The following is a 24,253-nucleotide window of genomic DNA, read 5'->3' as shown; positions in this document are numbered from 1 at the left end:
CCAGTCTGTACAGGTTGGCTGTGCTACAGTAGATTGCCACTTTGTACCACCGACCAGATGGATGACGATATTAATAAGTTCATATAGCTGGGAATGAGGCCCTTGCAAATGTCTCTGCTATTGACCAACACACACACACACACACACACACACACACACACACACACACACACACACACACACACACACACACACACACACACAGAGAGACACACAGAGAGAGACACACACACACACACACACAGAGAGAGACACACACACACACACACACACACAGAGACACCTTTTAGTTGGGTAGTCTATATTATCCCAGCGGTTGGTTTGAAATATGATGTCGTTGTATATGTCATTGTACTTCCTTAACCTCTAACAGAATCGATTGCTTTAATAAACCCTCTACTGGAAGCCCATTCTGTTGATTGAACACTCAAATATTCTAAAAGGAATCCACTCTTCATGTTGTATTATAGAAGATACGGTATTATGACATGTACATGCATTCTGTTCTGACGTGTCGCCATGCTGCATGGCCCATTCATACCCGACCTCTACTATTGTGACATCCACCAAAGGGAAGAGAATAAAGTCTGTCACGCGGGCGCGCGCTGTTTGTCACCACTGACTGCTGCACACGGAGGAAACGGTACGCTGCTCTCTCTCGGGCTGTGCTCAGATCCTATCTCTTATCTCACCCGCCCTCGGTCTGTTTACACGCAAAACAGTCCGTTGTTGACTGGAATACGATACGAAGATCCTGCTTCTAGGCAGGTTTTCTACACGTGTTCTACTGCTCAGTATGCCAGAACGCATGGACTAATTTAAGGACGATGGCTTCGTTGCGAATGGTCGCCAAACTCCGGGCTGGAGTTGTCGGATGTACTAAACCGTTCCGCTACGCACTCAAAACAACCCGATCTCCGGTGAAATTACTGCATACGGTAAACTGAAACTACTGTGTGGGAGTAGTGAAAGGAGAGTGCCTCGCTGTAGCAAGACTTTATAGATGGGACCGCTGCGTCGTTATGTAGACATCCAAACTAGGGTTTTGTGTCTTCACAAGTTTTGCACAGTAGTCTGTTATTGTAGGCCTGCACTGTACATGCTCTGTTGGTTTGGGAAACCGGTAGAGTTCTAATGAACTGTCAAATAGTGAGATTGTTGAGCGATGGTGTCATGCACGTCGCTGTTTCAAATATTTTAGTCTTCGTTTCCATCTTAAACGGCACTACTTTGAAGTACACTGGATTGTAACAGAATTACAGATCCTTGAAAACAATCAATAGGCCTACCGTGAAACAGATATAGGCAGTCTAGAGAATACAGTGATGCATTTCAATTAGCAAAGCATTGAATCAAGAGAGGGTTTTCCCTTTCATTCCATCACGTCTTGACATGTTAAATGAGGACTAAATAGCTTTCCTCTCTCTGAATATAGTCATATAATGTAGTGAAACTGAATGCAGAAGACCGGTTGGGGATCACACACACACACACACACACACACACACACACACACACACACACCCTTGAATTGAATGATTCTCTCTCTCTCTTTGTCCTCCTTTTCCCCTCTTGTTCTCACTAGCTTCAGATGACTGCACTAAAGTGTCACCTATCCCATGCATAATTAATAAGTTACTGTAAGAGCTCAGTGATTTCCTAACTAGAATATCAACACCATGTCACCCAGAGTGTTGGCATGGCAATGAATAATAATACCTAGTCCCCAAGGGCTTATGAGGACACTAATGAGGTTCTTTGCCAAGTTAATGAAGAATGCAATGCGAATTATGTGAAACCTCACCCGTGTGTCAGATTAATATAAACTGTGTGTGTGTGTGTGTGTGTGTGTGATGTCTGGCCTCCTTAATGAACTGTTTACTGTGTCATTAGAATGATGGCCGTCTGGCAGACACCAGTCAGCAAAGCACAAGAGTGTTGTTAAGGAAGGTGCAGCCAGCCTTCCGATCCGATAGGATAGGATGTCTTGGCCCGGGGCCTGAGGGGTCATTTAATGTGATTTGATCCCAGTAGACGTGTCCCTGTACCACCCATACCTTACTACTGCTGCTGTGCTGTACCACCCATACCTTACTACTGCTGCTGTGCTGTACCACCCATACCTTACTACTGCTGCTGTGCTGTACCACCCATACCTTACTACTACTGCTGTGCTGTATCTCTGTTTCACTGACCCTGCACTTCACTTCGGTCATTCTGTGGGGAATTACATGTGTGCAACGTCCTCACATATGGTGAATAAACTAAGTATACAAAATATTCCATGACACAGACTGACCAGGTGAATTCAGCTGAAAGATATGATCCCTTATTGATGTCGCTTGTTAAATCCACTTCAACCAGTGTTGACGAAGGGGAGGAGACCGGTTAAATAAGGATTTTTTAAAGCCTTGAGACAATTGAATGTCTCCCATTCAGAGGGTGAATGGGCAAGGCAAAATATTTAAGTGCCTTTGAACGGGGTATGGTAGTAGGTGTCAAGAACCGCAACGCTGCTGGGTTTTTCACGCTGAGCAGTTTCTTCTTTGTCTCAAGAATGGTCCACCTCCCAAAGGAGATCCAGCCAACTTTACACAACTGTGGGAAGGAAGCATTGGCGTCATGGGCCAGCATCCCTGTGGAACGTTTTCGACACCTTGTAGAGTCAATGCCCCACGAATTCAGGCTGTTCTGAGGACAAAAGGTGGGGTGGCGTAACTCAATATTAGGAAGGTGTTCCTAATGCGAGGGTATACTCCGTGTACAATTACCCCACATTTTCTACACAGCACCACACATCACTGTCAGCCAGAATGGAAGGGGGAGTTGAGTTTTCATAGTCACACATCAATGACTATCACCACAGAACATCTGGGTAGATTGATACTCTTGTGAACGCAGCCCCGCTTCCGGAGGGGGAAGGTCATCAACGTGTAACAGTATAACTTTAGACTGTCCCCTCGCCCATACCCGGGCGCGAACCAGGGACCCTCTGCACACATCAACAACAGTCACCCACGAAGCATCGTTACCCATCACTCCACAAAAGCCGCGGCCCTTGCAGTGCAAGGGGAACTACTAATTCAAGGTCTCAGAGCAAGTGACGTCACCGATTGAAACGCAATTTAGCGCGCACCACCGCTAACTAGCTAGCCATTTCACATCCATTTCAGCATCGTCATCTGGTTGTCACCCCCCCCCCCCCCACCCCCCCCCACCAGACACTGACAGATGCACACACACTGTTTATCTGCTCCTGACAGGCCCTCTTGTCTGATGAGTCAGTGTGTAATTGAGAGGCTTTTATCCATCTAGAGCCGTGATTGGAGGGAATTACAGGAGTCAGTTGTCCAATCACTAGATCTGACTGGCTGCCCATCTATCTGTCTGTCAGGGTCGTGTTCAGCAGGGAACCGTTTGTGTAATTAATGCTTGGATAAGCTTATTTACTATTATGTATTGATTTATTTTCCCCTCTTTATGCGGTGCGCGCTGCACCGAACACCGCAAGAATTATCACAGTGAATGATTTTAATGTTTGTTTATGTGTCAATTAATCCCGTAAGGGATGGGTTGCCAACTGGTGATTTGACACGAAAATAAAATGTCACTCATTCATTCATACATTGTCTTCTCAATGGACAATATGGGTAGTAGCTTATCCCCTGGTCTCCTTTTCAAAACATATCCACCAACTGAATAGGACCCCTGATGCGATCTTTCTCAATTTAATATGGAACAGGCCAGACTCCTCATCTTAGAGTGCTGAGCATTAAAAGAGTTTAAAATCCAGAAGTGCGTTATTAGCTACCGCAGACTGCAGTTAAAGGATGTCGTGTTTGGAAATGAAAACCCCTGGGGTTATTTTTAACTGGATGTATTAGTCATTGTAGCTTGCATGATTCCAGACTGTCAGTGCCACTTCCCATCTCTATCTGCCTTTGTGAAACAAGAGCACTTTGGTTCGACCCAGATAAGCGAACATGAAAAACGCTGAGTTGAGGAGTAACGGGGTATATGAATATGGGCCGTATGTCCTTCAATATGCCCTTCCACATGTCCAGGGGGTATAAGCCAAACATTAACAGCAGGAAGCTAGGAGCTTGGTTCTACTCTCTCTCTCTCTCTCCTCTCTCTGTCTCTCTCTCCTCTCTCCTCTCTCTGTCTCTCTCTCTCCTCTCTCTGTCTCTCTCTGTCTCTCTGTCTCTCTCTCCTCTCTGTCTCTCTCTCCTCTCTCTCTCTCTCTCCTCTCTCTGTCTCTCTCTCTCTCCTCTCTCTGTCTCTCTCTCTCCTCTCTCTGTCTCTCTCTGTCTCTCTCTGTCTCTCTCTGTCTCTCTCTCTCTCTCTCTCTCTCTCTCTCTTCTCTCTCTTCTCTCTCTCTTCTCTCTTCTCTCTCCTCTCTTCTCTCTTCTCTCTTCTCTCTTCTCTCCTCTCTCCTCTCTCTGTCTCTCTCTCTCTCTCTCTCTCTCTGTCTCTCTGTCTCTCTCTCTTTCTCTCTTCTCTCTTCTCTCTCTCTCCTCTCTCTCTCTCTCTCTCTGTGTCTTTCTGTCTGTGGATATTAAATCAATGATGACGCAGATGGAAAAATAATAATACTCAATGAGTAATAACAATGAACAGGACAATACAGAAAGAAATGAATGAGGACAACAATGAAATAGTTAAGAAAGACCGTTAGCAATGTTGTTATGGGTGTGGCAGGAGGTTCCATATACTGCAGGTAATCTGGCACAAAGAGGTCTCTCTCTCAGCACACCCCACACTGCAACAATGTGTGGTGGCTTTAGCAACACGGGTCATATTTCACTCCAGTATGACAGTAATTGGGAGACTGGGGAGCCAGAGCACCATGGTATCTAAACCACTCAACCACTCTATCCATCCATCGTTATTCTAGCCATCCATGAGGCCTGAGGCCTGAAGATATAGTAACTCCTTTGTCAGATCTCAATTGGATAAAATCGGCTGTTGTATAGTGGGCTGACATTTTAAAGGTTTATGGCTGCATATTGCTACCACTGCACTCCCATATTCCTACTTTATAACCAGGGCCTATTGGGGATTTATCCTGATTTCATGGGAAATATGGGTTGCCAAATAATATCCTCCAAAAAGCCAGGAGAATGGAGTTGTAATTTCACTCGCTGCTTAACTGTTGGCCCACACAACAACAAACTATGTGGATGGTAATGATTGATGTTCCTATTCATCTGTATTGTGAGAGTGAGACCCCCCCCCTCCCCCCAGCTGCAGAGCAAGAACTAGCCAGCTCACTGTCACTGATTCACCTCCAGCTAAAGCAGACTTGTCAGAACCCATTAGTTGTAGTATCCAGCCTTATTCCACACTCAATGTAACCAACATTGCTTTCTTCAGTTCTATACAGCCTCCTAGTCATGTGTCCATCCTGCTATTCCATTTGTGTAACCATAATTGTTCTGCTCAGGTCTGCACCACTAGTGTAACGATTGTCGTTGGTAGAAAAAGGAGTAGACCAAGGTGCAGCGTGGTACATGTTCATGGTAAATTTAATGAAGAAACTGAACACTAGAACATAACAACAAAGCGGAAACAAACTAAACAGTTCTGTCTGGTGCAGATACACGAAGACAGAAAACAACTACCCACAAATCATAGTGGGAACACAGGCTGCCTAAGTATGGTTCTCAATCGGAGACCCCGATTGACAGCTGCCTCTGATTGGGAACCATACCAGGCCAAAAGCAGAAATACAAAACATAGAACAAAAACATAGAATGCCCACCCCAACTCACGCCCTGACCAAACTAAAAGAGAGACATAAAAAGGGACTACGGTCAGGACGTGACAACTAGCTTCAATCACATAGGCCTTTAAATGCCTTGCAGATCTAAGGCCATTGACAAACCGCTTTTAAACCATCCTCCTAATAACAAAAATATCCATTGTAGTCCGAGGCCAAATACAAACTATAAGTCTAGACTTGATTCATCGCACCCTGGATTTTACAATGCCCAGGGAATCAATGTAATGAATGCGGTGTGTCCGTTTAGAGACTCTTCATTAGTATTCCCTTCCCCCATCGGACCGCACCACACTCCTTTATTATAGAGTAGGGATGTGTCCCAAATGGCACCCTATTACCTATTTAGTGCACTACTTTTCTCTCTTTTTTTTACTGTTTATTCAGTTTTACACACAAGACAACACAAACAATATTAATAATATACCCAACTAGAAAAAATACATCTTTTTTTTAACCTTTTTAAAGATACTGTACTTTAGACAAGTTAAACACACCGGGCAGAAGGCTACAAAGGTTAAAGGGCAACTGTAGTACAGGGACAGAGCAAACACCTCACCATTGTTCCTGTAAACAGTCAAGGGATAAGGGTGGAGAAATACAACCACTCACAGACAGTCATGGCCACAGACCGACCATCCACTGGACCAAAAATTAAGTTTACAATGCTTTAAAAGAAAAACAATGAATAATAATTTAATGTAGGCGTGAACAAAATGTTTAAAAAAACAAAAAACCAGGGCAAAACAAGCTCACATTTTAGTCTCTGACCGGGCAAGATGAACAAGGCATCCGCAGGTCAATCAATAAGCACATCATCATCACCTTAATCCCCCCCCCCCCCCCCCCCAAAAAAAAAGAAATGCTCGTCCAGCCTTTAAGTCATAGGGGGGTCAAATACAGACTTATTTTTGTTTTAATATGAATGCCGTCAGAGGATGGACTGTTTAAAGTAAGACCGGAATGGAGCCCAAGCCTCATAAAACAGTTTGGGGTTCCCACGTCTATTACATTTTATTTTTTATATACATCTCTCACCCAATATTTATAAGATGGTGGAGCTGCCATCTTCCAGTTCTGTAGTATTAGCCGTCTAGCTAAAAGAGTTGTATAAGCAACAGTGTCCGACTGGATTCTTGATAGGGGGGTACATATGGGCAGTACTCCAAAAAGGGCTGTAAGGGGAGACGGATCTATAACAGTGTCATATATATCAGAGAAACATTTAAATATGAATTCGCAGAAACCTGACAGTTTATGACAGCCCCAAAACATATACTCAACAGTGTGGCTGGTTCCATTTTACATCTGACACAGGTAGGATCAAAATCAGAGAATATTCTTCCAAGTTTGGCCCCGGATCAGCAGATACGGTGAACCACCTTGAATTGAATGAGGCTGTGTCTAGTGCTAAAAGAGGACGAGTGCACCCTGTGCAGCACAGATTCCCAGGTGTCTTCCCCAAGTTCCCCCAAATCCTTTTCCCATCAACTCTTTAAAGACACCAAATAGGGGTTCTGTAAGTCATTAATGATTGCATATACATCTGAAATTGCGCCCCTAGTAAGCTTGTTCAACTCAAAAATGCTCTCTATAGCTGTATTCGCAGGCCTATGGGGAAATTCAGGTGTGTTAGCTCTGACAAAGTTCCTAGTCTGGAGATAGTGGAAAAAGTGGGATTGGGGGAGGTTGAACTTTTCCTGTAGCTGAGCAAAAGAGGCAAATGTATCATCAAAGAATAATTGGGCTAGTGAGGAGAGGCCTAGTGAGTGCCAGATGGCAAAAGCCCCATCATTCAAAGTTGGAGGAAATATTGTGATTGATTAGGCCTGATAGAGAAAAGCCTCGGAGGCTAAAGGCAAAACGGAACTGATTCCAAATTTTAAGAGACTGCTTTACAATTGGGTTGACACACCTTTTGCCTAGGGACACTGGGACTTTCTACCAATCCGTGGTACCTTTCCATCCAAAATAAAATACATGAATGTTTGATCCAGTGAATTAAAAAAAGATTTTGAAATAAAATTGGGTAAACATTGAAATAAATATAAATATAAAAATTTGGGCAACACATTGATTTTAGTGACATTTATCCTTCCAATAAGAGAGAGGTAGCGAATTCCAAAAAGTAAAACATTGTTTCAAACTGTCTGCTAGAGCAACAAAGTTTTCCTGAAACAAATTTGAATATTTCCTTGTCAATTTTAACTCCCAAGTAGGTGAATTGATCCCGGACAATCCTAAACTGAAAACTTGCAAAAGAGCACTTTAAAGCAGCCTTATTTACAAGAAAAAGCTCACTCTTGCCTAGATTCAGCTTGTACCCTGAGATTGATCCAAACTTTTTAAGAACAGATAAGGCACGTGGCAATGATGTATCAGGGTTGAAGATGAACAAAAGGAGGTTGTCAGCATATATCAAAACTTTCTGCTCTAAGCCCGTCCTGATTAGACCTTGAATGGCATCATTAGAGCGTAGTAGAATGGTGAGAGGCTCGATTGCCGAAGCAAACAGCAAGGGGGAGAGTGGACAACCCTGTCTGGATCCGCGGTGCTTTAGTACACTACTTTTGACCAGAGCCCAACAGTTGGGACGCAGCCTAGCAGTCAGAAGATGGATGGTGGGACGTCACTCATGCAGAGAGGTTTATGTGTCTACTGTGCTCCCATTCTGTGTCAATACCATTCTCTGTGACTGCATCACTACTCGTCTTTGTGAGAGGAATTGACATGTTGAACGCACCGAACTGTCTGTTCAAACAGCTAAAACACAGCTCAGACACCCATACATACCCCACAAGACATGCCACCAGGGGTCTCTTCACAGTCACCAAGTCCAGAATAGACTCTGGGAACCGCACAGTATTACATAGAGCCATGACTACATGGAACTCTCTTCCACATCAAGTAACTCAAGCAAGCAGTAAAATCGGATTTAAAAAGCACAAAGTGCACTGTGAAGACACACACACTGTGATATTGTAGTATTGTGGATATTATATTGTAGATTTGTAGTATTAGAGTAATGGTGTAATTATGTGTTGTAACTGTCTAATCCTGTTTGGAACCTTGGCAGCAGCTGATGGGGATCCTAATGTTTGAATACTAAATGGACATTAATACCTACTATTTCATTAATGGGTTGTGACAGATAAACTGAGTGCTGATATCCCCTGAGAGGCTATTTGTTGCCAGTTTCCATAGGATTTCAGTCCTGTGGTATCCAGTAGAGGCTCAGTTTCCATGGGATTTCAGTCCTGTGGTATCCAGTAGAGGCTCAGTTTCCATGGGATTTCAGTCCTGTGGTATCCAGTAGAGGCTCAGTTTACATAGGATTTCAGTCCTGTGGTATCCAGTAGAGGCTCAGTTTACATAGGATTTCAGTCCTGTGGTATCCAGTAGAGGCTCAGTTTACATAGGATTTCAGTCCTGTGGTATCCAGTAGAGGCTCAGTTTCCATAGGATTTCAGTCCTGTGGTATCCAGTAGAGGCTCAGTTTCCATAGGATTTCAGTCCTGTGGTATCCAGTAGAGGCTCAGTTGAGGAACTATTGAGATTCATTCTCCTCCAATTGGAGTTTCTGCCTTTTTGAAGTTCTTTACCTCAGGGAATTAAAATTCAAAGACTGTAAAATGAGTTTTGCCTGTCCATATTCTAACCTTCAGAATGATACACTGGTGTTAAAGATGTGATCAGATATAGTTAGCCTACAACAAATAGGAATTACAACAGTAGTGACATAAACATACTATTTTCAGGCAATGTCAAGTAGTCTTGGACGGTATACCATGTATCGGGGTTATTTTAAAGTACCGACGGTATGCTTTTCAATACCGCCAATTAAAAACAATTCTATTGTATGTTTACAAATGGCACACAGAGCGACCGTGACAATTCACTGTTGAGCAGCACGAGAGAGGTGATTCACTACTAATGTTTGCCTGCTAAATATCTTAACTAGAAGTTAACTATCTAACTGTTTTCTCCAGTTCAGGGCTCCAGCTATACATTTGGTTTGCTAACTTGCTAGCTATAGGTGGCTAGCTTGCAAGATCACCCTGTGTTATAGAAGTTCACAAACACTCTATTCAAAAGTTGTCTAAACTGTCACCCAACAGAGAAGAGTGTCTTATTGCCTCAGTGTCAGATTGCTGTCCGGCTGGTTGGCGCTCTGTGGCTAAATCTGCTGCCTCACTCCTGTCAGTCAGCCAGTGTCACAGTAACCACTATTTTAAGGAGTACCCTGTTTGGGCTGGAGCTGTCTGGAGCGCTGTACCAACGATAGACCACAGCCTGTCATTTCAAATGGGAACAAATGAGCCATAGTGGTGGGTAGAACAAGCAAGGAGGTGGGCAGAGCCAAGCATGAGCTAGTGAGATCCTATTGGTGCGTTCTAGCATGTATTTGCATATTTCCATTTGAACACCTACTCTGTGAAGTGCGTGTGCAGAATAACTCAATTCACCTTTGCACTTCTAAACAACGTCATTTTTTGAAACCGGCAAAGGGTAAAGTCTACAAAACATAGTCCACTCTGTTCATAACAGATTATATTTTTGGGAATATAACTATATTCAGATCAAATGTTTCATCGTTGAGTAAATGATCAGAATGTCGGCCCAGATCCATCTCATTCCATCTTCTCCCACTGCTGGCCACTGGGTTTCCTCTCACTAACATATCTGCAGGGTTTCCTAAACTCAGTCTGATGGGTTCTGATGGGGGTACAACAGTTGTACTAAACTCAGTCTGATGGGTTCTGATGGGGGTACAACAGTTGTACTAAACTCAGTCTGATGGGTTCTGATGGGGATACAACAGTTGTGCTAAACTCATGAGGCATTTAAGTTATATTCTTCAAGAATAAATAGTTACATATCGTTAACGTATAAATCCCAAAATGAATATAGTAACTGCAGATTGCCCCTTTTTTTAACTATGATTACCTATCTATTAATGAAACACTGATGTCAGTAGGGAATGTATCTGTGACGGGAGGTGCACTGAGACACATTCTCAATGACCCTGGCTAGCTGTCACCCTGCTCCTAATCAATTCCAGATATTCCAGATTTGTATTGGTGAATCTGAATCCATGATGAAGGGTGAGGAGTAATGAGTCAGCTCAATGATTGGCCAAAAATCAAGGAATAGAATCGGATTGACACTCCGTTAATGGCTGCTGATGAGAACAGATCAGTTAAATGAATGCTCTTTGAAATGTCAAGTAGCCCAGGGCCCTGTATTCATAAAGCATCACAGTCATAGGAGTGCTGATCTAGGATCAGGTTCCCCCTGTCCATGTGATTTTAGGAGTGCTGATCCTAGATACTCTGAGAGCCTGGGGTCTTTTCAAATCAGAGTAAATTGTTCCTGTTTTGTAGACACCTTTTGTCTCTTGGCTCTCACTTTTGACTTTGTGTAGTAGACTTGGACTGCCATAGTTATCACTATGCAGCAGTGGAGGCTGCTGAGGGGAGGACGGCTCATAATAATGCCTGGAATGGCAATCGTGCTTGATACCATTCCATTGAATCCATTCCAGCCATTACAATGAGCCATCCTCCGCTCAGCAGCCTCCACTGCTATGCAGGTTAGCGGGTTTGTGTGGTCAACCTGCTGTCGTTGTTTAGGCCTATAACTAAGGAGTTAAAAAGACATAGCTGGTTTAGAATGGAACCTTTTTCTGCCAAGTGTGATAAATAGTTTAATTTGCATATACATTTTGGAATTAATCTAAAATGTGTTATTGAAGATCTTGGAACGCAGGCAAGATTATGCGACAAGTATGCACACTGTTCTACAATGGTTATTTTATGCTCTCATATGCCATGCTACCAACTGACTGACAGTCTGAATGTACCTCGAATAACTCAAGGAAGGAAGCTGACAAGCCAGAAAAGTGCTTGTCATTTTCCGCCTGTAACTAACATTGTAAGAGGCAGGCCACTGGCCATCCAATGTGCAGTTCCATGTTTTAAGAGGAATCTCCTGAAAGAATATCTATTTGTGAAAAATGAAAAGGTGGATTCTCTTCAGTTTTTCAATCTCTTTTGGGAAGTAATTGACAGTGAGTGACACTGTCCAAAATCAAATCAAGTTTATTGGTCCCATACACATTTAGCAGATGTTATTATGGATGTAGCGAAATGCTTGTGTTCCTAGTTCCAAGTACAGTAGTATCTAACAATACACACATCTAAAAGTAAAAGTATGGAATTAAGAAATATATAAATATTAGGACGAGCAATGTGGGAGTGGCATTAACTAAATACATAGAATAGAATACAGTATTTACATATGAGAGGAGTAACGCAGTATTCCATGTCTCTGTATATAGGGCAGCAGCCTCTAAGGTGCAGGGTTGAGTAACCGGGTGATAGCCGGCTAGTGATTGCTGATGAATATGTTTGTGTGGTTTTGGTAAGAAAGGGTGAGTTGTTACGAAACCCACTTATCTAGGCCTAGCTACCTACCAGTTATCTACTACTCACTTACCTACTTCTATTCCTGACACACGCTTAATATATTGTTAATCTACTCTGCATTTCAACTAGGACTTGAATACAGCAGCTGACCCTTAGCTACTGCAGTCTGTTGTCTTAACAGTAACCTCCCTGTAAAGAGGAATACAAACTCTTCAAGTTCCAGCTCTCTATCTGCTTTATCACCATGTCCCCTGAAGGATGCAGAACACTTGTTTGGAGAGCTGTCATGGGGAGGACGTCCTATACTCATCCAACCTGCTTGACTGTTACATCCACCTCGCTCTGCATGCTGCCTTTCCCTTTTTCCTTATGTTTTAGTCTCTCTCCTCGCTCTCTCCTAGCTCTCTCTCCTCTCTCTCTCCTCTCTCTTCTCTCTTCTCTCTCCTCTCTCCTCTCTCTCCTCTCTCTCCTAGCTCTCTCTCCTAGCTCTCTCTCCTCTCCTCTCTCTCCTCTCTCTCTCTCCTCTCTCTCTCTCCTCTCTCGCTCCTCTCTCTCCTCTCTCTCCTCTCTCTCCTCTCTCTCCTCTCTCTCGCTCCTCTCTCTCCTCTCCTCTCTCGCTCCTCTCTCCTCTCTCCTCTCTCTCTCCTCTCTCTCCTCTCTCTCCTCTCTCTCCTCTCTCTCCTCTCTCTCCTCTCTCTCTCTTCTCTCTCTCGCTCCTCTCTCTCTCCTCTCTCGCTCCTCTCTCTCCTCTCTCTCTCTCCTCTCTCGCTCCTCTCTCTCCTCTCTCTCCTCTCTCTTCCTCTCTCTCCTCTCTCGCTCCTCTCTCGCTCCTCTCTCTCCTCTCTCTCTCTCCTCTCTCTCTCTCCTCTCTCTCTCCTCTCTCTCTCCTCTCTCTCTCCTCTCTCTCTCTCCTCTCTCTCCTCTCTCTCTCTCCTCTCTCTCTCTCTCTCTCTATCTTCTCTCTCTCTCTCCTCTCTCTCGCTCCTCTCTCTCCTCTCTCTCCTCTCTCTCCTCTCTCTCCTCTCTCTCCTCTCTCTCGCTCCTCTCTCTCGCTCCTCTCTCGCTCCTCTCTCGCTCCTCTCTCGCTCCTCTCTCGCTCCTCTCTCGCTCCTCTCTCTCCTCTCTCTCTCTCCTCTCTCCTCTCTCTCGCTCCTCTCTCTCCTCTCCTCTCTCGCTCCTCTCTCTCCTCTCCTCTCTCGCTCCTCTCTCGCTCCTCTCTCCTCTCTCTCTCTCCTCTCTCTCCTCTCTCTCTCTTCTCTCTCTCCTCTCTCTCTCTCTCCTCTCTCTCCTCTCTCTCCTCTCTCTCCTCTCTCTCTCCTCTCTCTCCTCTCTCTCTCTCCTCTCTCCTCTCTCTCCTCTCTCCTCTCTCTCTCTCTCCTCTCTCGCTCCTCTCTCCATGTTCTCACTCAGCTGTCTTTCCAATTGTTGCCCCCCCTCCTCTCTCTCCTCTCTCTCCTCTCTCTCCTCTCTCCTCTCTCTCCTCTCTCTCCTCTCTCTCCTCTCTCTCCTCTCTCTCCTCTCTCTCCTCTCTCTCCTCTCTCTCCTCTCTCTCCTCTCTCCTCTCTCTCTCCTCTCTCTCTCCTCTCTCTCTCTCCTCTCTCGCTCCTCTCTCTCTCCATGTTCTCACTCAGCTGTCTTTCCAATTGTTGCCCCCCCCTCTCTCTCCTCTCTCTCTCCTCTCTCTCCTCTCTCTCTCCCACTCTCTTTCGCTCACCCTCCCTCTTTTTCTCTCTAAGAGAACGTTGTCGAAAGGAAAGCGAGAATATAAATGCCTCGACTCAAATCACTTTCATGGTACAGTGCAGACTGAGCTCATGACAACAGCCGGTAATTTGGTTTCTCCACCCCTCTGTTTTTCATCCCTGGCCCCTAGAACTGTTTATTATATGGGAACCATTCAGAAGGTCAAATAGGGGGTGCTTGTATTTGTCCTGTTTCACACATGCAAATGTATAACCTGTACAGTGTAATGAAATTGAAATGTGTTTTTTTGCATATCCCACTTCCCCTGAGACACCCTCTAGAGTGGGGTCACGGCCAGGGGATCAGCCACTCATGATGGCGACCCTGGAGAAACTAGGGTTAAGTGCCTTGCTCAAGGGCAGATCGACCAATGTTTCACGTAGTCGGCCCAGGGAATTGAACCAGCTTGGTCGACCAAGAGTTGTTTGTTCTTTCGACCAATCGATTGGTGGAGATGTTAAATGTGTATTTTTCCATATATAGACGCATCCTATGTGTTTTAATCTAATCAACTATGTGCACTGAGCTTGTCTTATGCTTTAAGCACACAAATGACTAGAGGGAGTCCAACCACAATTTATTTGATTGTGCCGGACCTGGATTAGACTTGCGGTGGTAAAAAATGTATAATAAAAGATGGCGTGTGACTAGCACAAGTTGTCGCTCTCTCCTCCATGCTGCAGCGACCACCACAGAACATCAACAGTGTGTATCCCGCTGTCCATGTTGCTGAAGCTGCAACATAATTAGCCGTTTCTGACTGAAAATGTATGTTACCAAAATCCCTAATTTGTTAAGGAAAAATATTCCCTCAACCCTTGCTCTCTTTATGTGACACGTGTGCATCGCATGCACGTGACCAATAGGGCCTGACCTAGAGCATCTCATAATCACGTCAATAAATTGGTTATAACAAACTATGAACACTGTAACACATGTGCCAGCAAAATGGATGCAGAAGACGTGACAAACTTGAAACGGGGGAGTGTTTACTGGTTGTTCAGGAGGTAAAGGGGAAGTCAGATGTGTGGTATGTATTTGACTAGTTGTGGAAAATACTGGAGATCAATACAAATAAGGTAAGGAGCAAGCTCTGCGTGGATATTATGTCATACTATTCAGCCAAACGGGTGCTGTTAGATTACAAAATGACTTGATATTAGAGATCGACCAATTCTGCTTTTTCAACGCCGATACGATACCTATTACTGGAGGACCAAAAGCCGGTACCGATTAGCTGTGCCACCAGAGATTCTGGGTTCGAGCCCAGGCTGTTGCAGCCGGGAGGTCTATGGGGCGACGCACGAATGGCCCAGAGTCGTCCGGGGTAGGGAGGGTTTGGCCAGCAGGGATATCCTTGTCTTATCACGCACTAGCAACTCCTGTGGTGGGCTGGGCGCAGCGCACGCTGACCAGGTCGCCAGCTGTACAGTGTTTCCTCCGACACATTGGCGTGGCTGGCTTCCGGGTTGGATGTGCGTTGTGTTAAGAAGCAGTGCGGCTTGGTTGGGTTGTGTTTCGGAGGACGCATGGCTTTCGACCTTCGACTCTCCCGAGTCCGTACAGGAGTTGCAGTGATGAGACAAGACTATAACTACTACCAATTGGTTACCATGAAATTGGGGGGAAAAATATATAATACATATATAATATCCATCTAGTCTCAAATAAATAATGAAACCTGCTCAATTTGGTTTAAATAATGCAAAAACACAATGTTGGAGAAGAAAGTAAAAGTGCAATATGTGCCATGTAAAAAAGCTAACGTTTAAGTTCCTTACTTAGAACATATGAAAGCTGGTGGTTCAATATTCCCAGTAAAGAAATATTAGGTTGCAGTTTATTATAGGACTTATATGACGCGTCGACTATTTCTCTCTGTACCATTTGTATTTCCTATACCTTTGAGTATTGGATGTTCTAATAGGCACTTTAGTATTGCCAGCCTAATCTCAGGAGTTGATAGGCTTGAAGTCATAAACAGTGCTGTGATCAAGCATTGCTAAGAGCTGCTGGCAAACGAAGTAAAGTTTGAATGAATGCTTTCGAGCCTGCTGCTGCCTACCACTGCTCAGTCAGACTGCTCTATCAAATCAGACTTTAATTATAATATAATAAACACAGAAATACGAGCCTTTGGTCATTTAATATGGTCAAATCCGGAAACTATAATTTCGAAAACAAAATGTTTATTCTTTCAGTGAAATATGGAACCGTTCCATATTTTATCTAACGGGTGGCATCCCTAAGTCTAAATATTGATGTTACATTGCACAACCTTCAATGTTATGTCATAATTATGTAAAATTCTGGCAAATTAGTTAGCAACGAGCCAGGCGGCCCAAACTGTTGCATATACCCTGACTCTGCGTGCAATGAACTCGAGAAGTGTCACAAATTCACCTAGTTAATATTGCCTGCTAACATGAATTTATTTTTAACTAAATATGCAGGTTTAAAAAAATATACTTCTGTGTTTTGATTTTAAGAAAGGCAAAAGTTATTTATGGTTAGGTACATTCGTGCAACGATTGTGCTTTTTTCGCGAAGGTGCTTTTGTTAAATCATCACCCGTTTGGCGAAGTAGGCTGTGATTCGATGATAAATTAACAGGCACCGCATTGATTATATACAACGCAGGACAAGCTAGTTAACCTAGTAATATCATCAACTATGTGTAGTTAACTAGTGGTTATGTGAAGATTGATTGTTTTTATAAGATAAGCTAGCAACTTACCGTGGCTCCTTACTACACTTGCGTAACAGGTGGTCAGCCTGCCACGCAATTTCCTCGTGGAACGCAATGTAATCGGCCATAATCGGTGTCCAAAAATGCCGATTTATTATGAAAACTTGAAATCGGCCCTAATTAATCCGCCATGCCGACTAATCGGTCGACCTCTACTTGATATTGGTGGGAACTGAAACACGCTGTCGATCCAGACCATCCCAAACATGCTCAATGGGTGACATGTCTGGTGAGTATGCTAGCCATGGAAGAACTGGGACATTTTCAGCTTTCAAGATTTGTGTACAGATCCTTGCAGACCGTGTATTATCCTGCTGAAACATGAGGTGATGGCGGCGGATGAATGGGACAACAATGGACCTTATCTCTGCGTTCAAATTGCTTATCCCTGCCCATACCATAACCCCATCGCCACCATGGGGCACTCTATTCACAACGTTGACATCAGCAAACCGCTCGCCCACACGACGCCCAACCGCTCGCCCAAGTATTGCATCTCAGTGCAAGAGGCGTCACTACAGTCCCTGGTTCGAATCCAGGCTGAATCGCATCCGGCCGTGATCGGGAGTCCCATAGGGCGGCACACAATTGGCCCAGCATCATCCGGGTTTGTCAGGGGTAGGCTGTCATTGTAAATAAGATTTTTTCTTAACTGACTGTCCTAGTTAAATAAAGGTTAAAACAAAATACAATAAAAAAATAACATGTAGTCTGCGGTTGTGAGGCCAGTTGGACGTACTGCCAAATTCTCTAAAATGACATTGGAGGTGGCTTATGGTAGAGAAATTAACATTAAATTATCTGGCAATGACTCTAGTAGACATTCCTACAGTCAGCATGCCAATTGCTGCTGTGCTGAACCTCAACTTGAGACATCTGTGACATTGTGTTGTGACAAAACTGCACATTATCCCCGCACAAGGTGCTGCTTAATCAGCTTCTTGATGTGCCACACCTGTCAGGTGGATGGATTATCTTGGAAAAGGAGAAATGCTCACTAACAGAGAAGTGAACACATTTGTGCTCACAATTTGAGACAACCTTTTCTATTATGCACATAGCAACATGGTCTAGGAAAAGGCGGCAATTAAACAGCGCACTCTGAACCGTGAACAGCAACCCCTGTCTAACGGGGGAGAAAGCGCATTTGTTATTAAGTTATATCATTTTTATTTGTGTTGCACAATTGTTGTTAATATTACCATCTAGAATTTCAGTAGCACGTCTTAGTGATGGACTGCCTTCCCCACGGGCTCCACAATGGATAAGTCAGACAGGCGCCAGTCATGTTTTTGTTGTTACTGCTCTACTATCGACCAAACAATCGGCCAGTCGACTAAATGGGTTTAGGCCTAGAACCAGCAACGCTCTAACCGCTAGGCTACCTGCTGCCAGATAGTCTTTGTTTCCCGGGCCGTGTCCTGTCCTGCTGCACCCAAAAGGATAACTCCTCCTCTTCTGGTCATTCAGGGTTGGGTGGACCCAGACTGGCCACGCCAGTGGTTGGTGCTAAATTCCAGTACAGATTGCCCCATAGCCCCTCGTACTGTACCACCTAGACACTCTTTTAAATGATTTGTCAGAGCTGGGTGGGTGTGAGGTGGACACAGACTGGCCACACTATTGGTCTGTTGGTGCTGAATTCCAACTCAAACACCAAGCCCCTAGTCCTTAGACACTCCTGTAGATAGGATTTGATAGGTTTAAGCCAAATGCAATTGCTCAACCATTCCTTCTGATAGGTTGGTATGTTGCTTGCCCCATCAGAGACGTTCAGATATACAGGAGTGCCTATTGGGGAAAAGTAGCAAAGGGACCATTCAGCATGAGATGGTGTTAGAACCCTGGATTGTGGTATAGTGGGTGGTGGGTACTGAAATGGGGCCCCCACAAGGGGCCATAGCTCAGCCTGTGACAGGAGCCATAATAACTGGGCCTGCCTGCCTGCCTGCCTGCCTGTCTGTCTGCCTGCCACTGGAGAAATTAACCAGCCAGCCTGTGACTGTCACCAATCAATCACCATGATGTCCCCTGATGAACACTGCTGGCTATGGCTGCTCCACCTTACTAAGGAGGAAAGGACAGTTTATCACCAAGCTGCTGCTGTACTGACCCTCTGAAAACCAACTTTATTTCTGGCCTGGACTCCAAACTGTTAGTGGTGAAACAGAGCATATCACTTTGAACTCCTGGTTGACTGTATACAAGTGGAGGACGAAAGGACCGTTTATCATGATGCCACTGTGCTGTGTCTGACTCTGAGAACAAACCACTCAAAGTGAATATAGTTCCTCTGGGGTGGAATCTGTTCCATCATGCAGTCTATTGTTTTGAGATATGGACAATTACATTTGGAGATAAGAAATGAGAGATGAAGGAACAGAAGTTGAGAAATATCAGCTGTAGCTACTAGCCTCTGTTCCTTGAAGGAGTCACAAAATGTGTGAATGTCACCGAAGGGCCAGGGCGTTGTGGCTGCAGCAGTTACCTCAACACCCTGCATATTGATTGGATGAGGGAGGCAGGGGAGAGAGGTGGGGGGGGGGTATTTCACAGGCGGTGAGATGTGGGGGAAGAGTGCACGTCTAATTGAACACCACTGGTGATGCTGATGGAGTCGTCCCTCTTGTTTGAATTGCACTTGACTCGGCCCGTGTCTCGCTGAGGGCTAAATTAGTGGCTCATCTAAACCCCCAGGTGCTTGGCTGGGAAGTAAGAAACCTGCAGGATTATTCATTCTGTAGCTCTTCATGAAGGCCAATACGTTCTGTCACCCATTGATATATGAAGGGAATACTGTATTACGGTATTAATTCTATAGCTCTTAATGAAGGCCAATACGTTCTGTCACCCATTGATATATGAAGGGAATACTGTATTACGGTATTAATTCTATAGCTCTTAATGAAGGCCAATACGTTCTGTCACCCATTGATATATGAAGGGAATACTGTATTACGGTATTAATTCTATAGCTCTTAATGAAGGCCAATACGTTCTGTCACCCATTGATATATGAAGGGAATACTGTATTACGGGATTAATTCTATAGCTCTTAATGAAGGCCAATACGTTCTGTCACCCATTGATATATGAAGGGAATACTGTATTACGGGATTAATTCTATAGCTCTTAATGAAGGCCAATACGTTCTGTCACCCATTGATATATGAAGGGAATACTGTATTACGGTATTTATTCTATAGCTCTGAGTGTGTTCCTGTTCCACCATGACAGTCATCTCCCATTTTATGTGTGGTATGATGGGAACGGTGCAACATGGCATTGAAACTGACTGCTTACAGATTTCCAGGTGTTGAATCCGCTGTCGTCAGCAGTATATCCCTATGCACAGCGCGTCTTCACCCCAGAGATAAATGACCTCGGCCTCTGAGTTTGACGCTCGGCTCCTTAGCCGTGCACTTTTCATATGTATAAAACACACACACAACAGACAAACACACACATGCATACACACAAATGTAGACAAACAAATGTGCGCACACACACACACCACAGTCACACACGCGCGCACACACACTAACACACAAACAAACGTCACAGTGCTCAAATGCCTCTCCAGTCCCCGTCACCACAAAAAGCATTTCACAAATGAGAACGATAAAAGGGAGGGAATATTTTGCCCCTGAATTGCGGCTGTGGCCACTAGTGCTTGACTGAATGCACAATCTGACCGTTTGACTATTTATAGAACACAATGCCACACTGGAGTAAATGATGTGCACATTTACATATATTCCAACAGATCACAATAGAGTCTAATTTATCATAACCATTACAGATAACAAATCCTAATGGCTAAATTGGACCATATACTGTATATTCAGTCATTTAAAAAAAACAAGTGCTATTTAAGATTAATTTATTGAATCTGTAATATCAACTGGTTATATTATATCGTGGAACACAGTCTGTACTATCAACTGGTTATATTATATCATGGAACACAGTCTGTACTATCAACTGGTTATATTATATCATGGAACACAGTCTGTAATATCAACTGGTTATATTATATCGTGGAACACAGTCTGTACTATCAAATGGTTATATTATATCCTGGAACACAGTCTGTACTATCAAATGGTTATATTATATCCTGGAACACAGTCTGTAATATCAAATGGTTATATTATATCATGGAACACGGTCTGTAATATCAACTGGTTATATTATATCATGGAACACGGTCTGTAATATCAACTGGTTATATTATATCATGGAACACGGTCTGTAATATCAACTGGTTATATTTTATCGTGGAACACGGTCTGTAATATCAACTGGTTATATTATATCCTGGAACACAGTCTGTAATATCAACTGGTTATACGTAGTATATCGTGGAACACAGTGGCCTGGAACACAGTGGCCTGGAACACAGTGGAGCTTGCTTGTAGACGCCTATGGCTGTGCAATGGCATAGCCTTGTTTTGTTAATTTAGCAGACAAGACACTCTTATTTCTTGAGCCCTTACCGCAGTCAAGACACAACTATTTTATAGTAAAAAAAAAAGACATGTAATACAACAGAATAAAATGGAACAGAATATTTTTTCAAAATAGTTGCCAGTGTGAATGATACACATCTCGTGCCTGGTACAGTTATTCTCAGTGATTATTTAAAACGGGGCTCAATTTGGCGAGTTGAAATCTCTTTTCCATGTACAGATGTTTGCTTTAGTTTATTCTGCCTGCTTCTTTGGGATGTTCAAAAGGGATGAACAATTCCACTCTGAACACTGCATGGGGATGAGTTAAGGCCTCGACATCTGTTTGGAGAGTAGGTATACGCTTACCCGGTGTAGGGTGTAGTTTTTTTGGAATGGGACGTTAAATGGGTGTCCTGAGTCTCTGTGGTCACTAAAGATCCCATGTCACTTATCGTAAGAGTAGAGGTGTTAACCCTGGTGTTCTGGCTAAATTCCCAATCTGGCCTTCATACCTTCACGGTCACCTAATCATCCCAAGTTTACAATTGGCTCATTCATCTTTTAATTTTTTAATTTTTAATTTCACCTTTATTTAACCAGGTAGGCTAGTTGAGAACAAGTTCTCATTTGCAACTGCGACCTGGCCAAGATAAAGCATAGCAGTGTGAACAGACAACACAGAGTTACACATGGAGTAACAATTAACAAGTCAATAACACAGTAGAAAAAAAAAGAGTCTATGTACATTGTGTGCAAAAGGCATGAGGAGGTAGGCGAATAATTACAATTTTGCAGATTAACACTGGAGTGATAAATGATCAGATGGACATGTACAGGTAGAGATATTGGTGTGCAAAAGAGCAGAAAAGTAAATAAATAAAAACAGTATGGGGATGAGGTAGGTGAAAATGGGTGGCTATTTACCAATAGACTATGTACAGCTGCAGCGATCGGTTAGCTGCTCAGATAGCAGATGTTTGAAGTTGGTGAGGGAGATAAAAGTCTCCAACTTCAGCGATTTTTGCAATTCGTTCCAGTCACAGGCAGCAGAGTACTGGAACGAAAGGCGGCCAAATGAGGTGTTGGCTTTAGGGATGATCAGTGAGATACACCTGCTGGAGCGCGTGCTACGGATGGATGTTGCCATCGTGACCAGTGAACTGAGATAAGGCGGAGCTTTACCTAGCATGGACTTGTAGATGACCTGGAGCCAGTGGGTCTGGCGACGAATATGTAGCGAGGGCCAGCCGACTAGAGCATACAAGTCGCAGTGGTGGGTGGTATAAGGTGCTTTAGTGACAAAACGGATGGCACTGTGATAAACTGCATCCAGTTTGCTGAGTAGAGTGTTGGAAGCAATTTTGTAGATGACATCGCCAAAGTCGAGGATCGGTAGGATAGTCAGTTTTACTAGGGTAAGTTTGGCGGCGTGAGTGAAGGAGGCTTTGTTGCGGAATAGAAAGCCAACTCTTGATTTGATTTTCGATTGGAGATGTTTGATATGAGTCTGGAAGGAGAGTTTACAGTCTAGCCAGACACCTAGGTACTTATAGATGTCCACATATTCAAGGTCGGAACCATCCAGGGTGGTGATGCTGGTCAGGCGTGCGGTTGCAGGCAGCGAACGGTTGAAAAGCATTTGGTTTTACTAGCGTTTAAGAGCAGTTGGAGACCACGGAAGGAGTGTTGTATGGCATTGAAGCTCGTTTGGAGGTTAGATAGCACAGTGTCCAAGGACGGGCCGGAAGTATATAGAATGGTGTCGTCTGCTTAGAGGTGGATCAGGGAATCGCCCGCAACAAGAGCAACATCATTGATATATACAGAGAAAAGAGTCGGCCCGAGAATTGAACCCTGTGGCACCCCCATAGAGACTGCCAGAGGACCGGACAGCATGCCCTCCGATTTGACACACTGAACTCTGTCTGCAAAGTAATTGGTGAAACAGGCAAGGCAGTCATCCGAAAAACCGAGGCTACTGAGTCTGCCGATAAGAATATGGTGATTGACAGAGTCGAAAGCCTTGGCAAGGTCGATGAAGACGGCTGCACAGTACTGTCTTTTATCGATGGCGGTTATGATATCGTTTAGTACCTTGAGCGTGGCTGAGGTGCACCCGTGACCGGCTCGGAAACCAGATTGCACAGCGGAGAAGGTACGGTGGGATTCGAGATGGTCAGTGACCTGTTTGTTGACTTGGCTTTCGAAGACCTTAGATAGGCAGGGCAGGATGGATATAGCTCTGTAACAGTTTGGGTCCAGGGTGTCTCCCCCTTTGAAGAGGGGGATGACTGCGGCAGCTTTCCAATCCTTGGGGATCTCAGACGATATGAAAGAGAGGTTGAACCCCCTTTCTCTTCCCTGTAACAATTCCCCAGATTGTTGCTGTAAATGAGAATGTGTTCTCAGTCAACTGACCTGGTAAAATAAGGGTTAAATCAATAATGATGCTGAAGAAAATATGCTCTTTGTCTTTATCAAACAGTTCTTGCATATTTTCAGTGTGGAACTATGTTTAGGGGGTTTATAGCTCAGGGCAGGGATAGGGATGGGCAACTGGCAGCCCATTTTATATCTACCTTTTTACATTTTGGAACTCAGTCGGGGTCTCAACTTACTATTGAGAGTTAGAATACAGAAGTTTCATTTCGAAATGTGGATGTGCATCAGCTGTCACTCATTTAGCCCATATCAGCTGTATTTTAAAATATATTTTAAAGATAGCTGGTCGCTAGACTAATTTAACTATCTAAACTTGTAGTAAGCAAGATGGAATTACCGACCGGGAGGGGAGCCCGTTTGATCATCAGTTGTCATATTAAAAACGACAAGCATTTGCTTCCACCCTATGGCAGAATATGTAGAATTGCAGGAAATGAGTTATAAAATTGCTAGCTCGTCCGTTTAAGTACAAAATTACACATTCCCATCCCTAGAAGCAATGTAATGAGTTTCAACTAACAGCCAGTAGAGTTCCTACTGAAACCATTGTTTATTCATTATGAATCCAATTATTGAATTGGATTACATTACTGATTACAATTTTGGACAGTTAACTAGTAGGACCTGGACTATACCAGTATCACGGCAAGGAAAC

General features: G+C 43.9%; 1 protein-coding gene across 5 annotated transcripts in view; it reads left to right on the top strand.

Moving 5' to 3' along the window:
* The first annotated feature begins 588 nt into the window (after positions 1–588).
* Positions 589–24,253, top strand: part of LOC109877065 (mitochondrial calcium uniporter dominant negative subunit beta) — a 33,706-nt gene continuing 10,041 nt past the window's right edge. The window contains exon 1 of one of the 5 annotated variants that reach the window (XM_031814639.1): positions 589–938. In XM_031814639.1, the coding sequence (XP_031670499.1) occupies positions 828–938 (111 nt within the window). In that variant the 5' untranslated portion in view covers positions 589–827. The remainder of the gene's footprint in view (positions 939–24,253) is intronic. The other 4 variants (XM_031814640.1, XR_004206898.1, XM_031814638.1 and 1 more) reach the window with 4 other exon arrangements.

This window comes from Oncorhynchus kisutch, unplaced genomic scaffold, assembly GCF_002021735.2.
Source record: "Oncorhynchus kisutch isolate 150728-3 unplaced genomic scaffold, Okis_V2 Okis07a-Okis12b_hom, whole genome shotgun sequence".
In the NCBI taxonomy this organism is placed as follows: Eukaryota; Metazoa; Chordata; class Actinopteri; order Salmoniformes; family Salmonidae; genus Oncorhynchus; species Oncorhynchus kisutch.
Note: the sequence above shows the minus strand (reverse complement) of the source record. Positions and strands in the feature narration are given on the sequence as shown.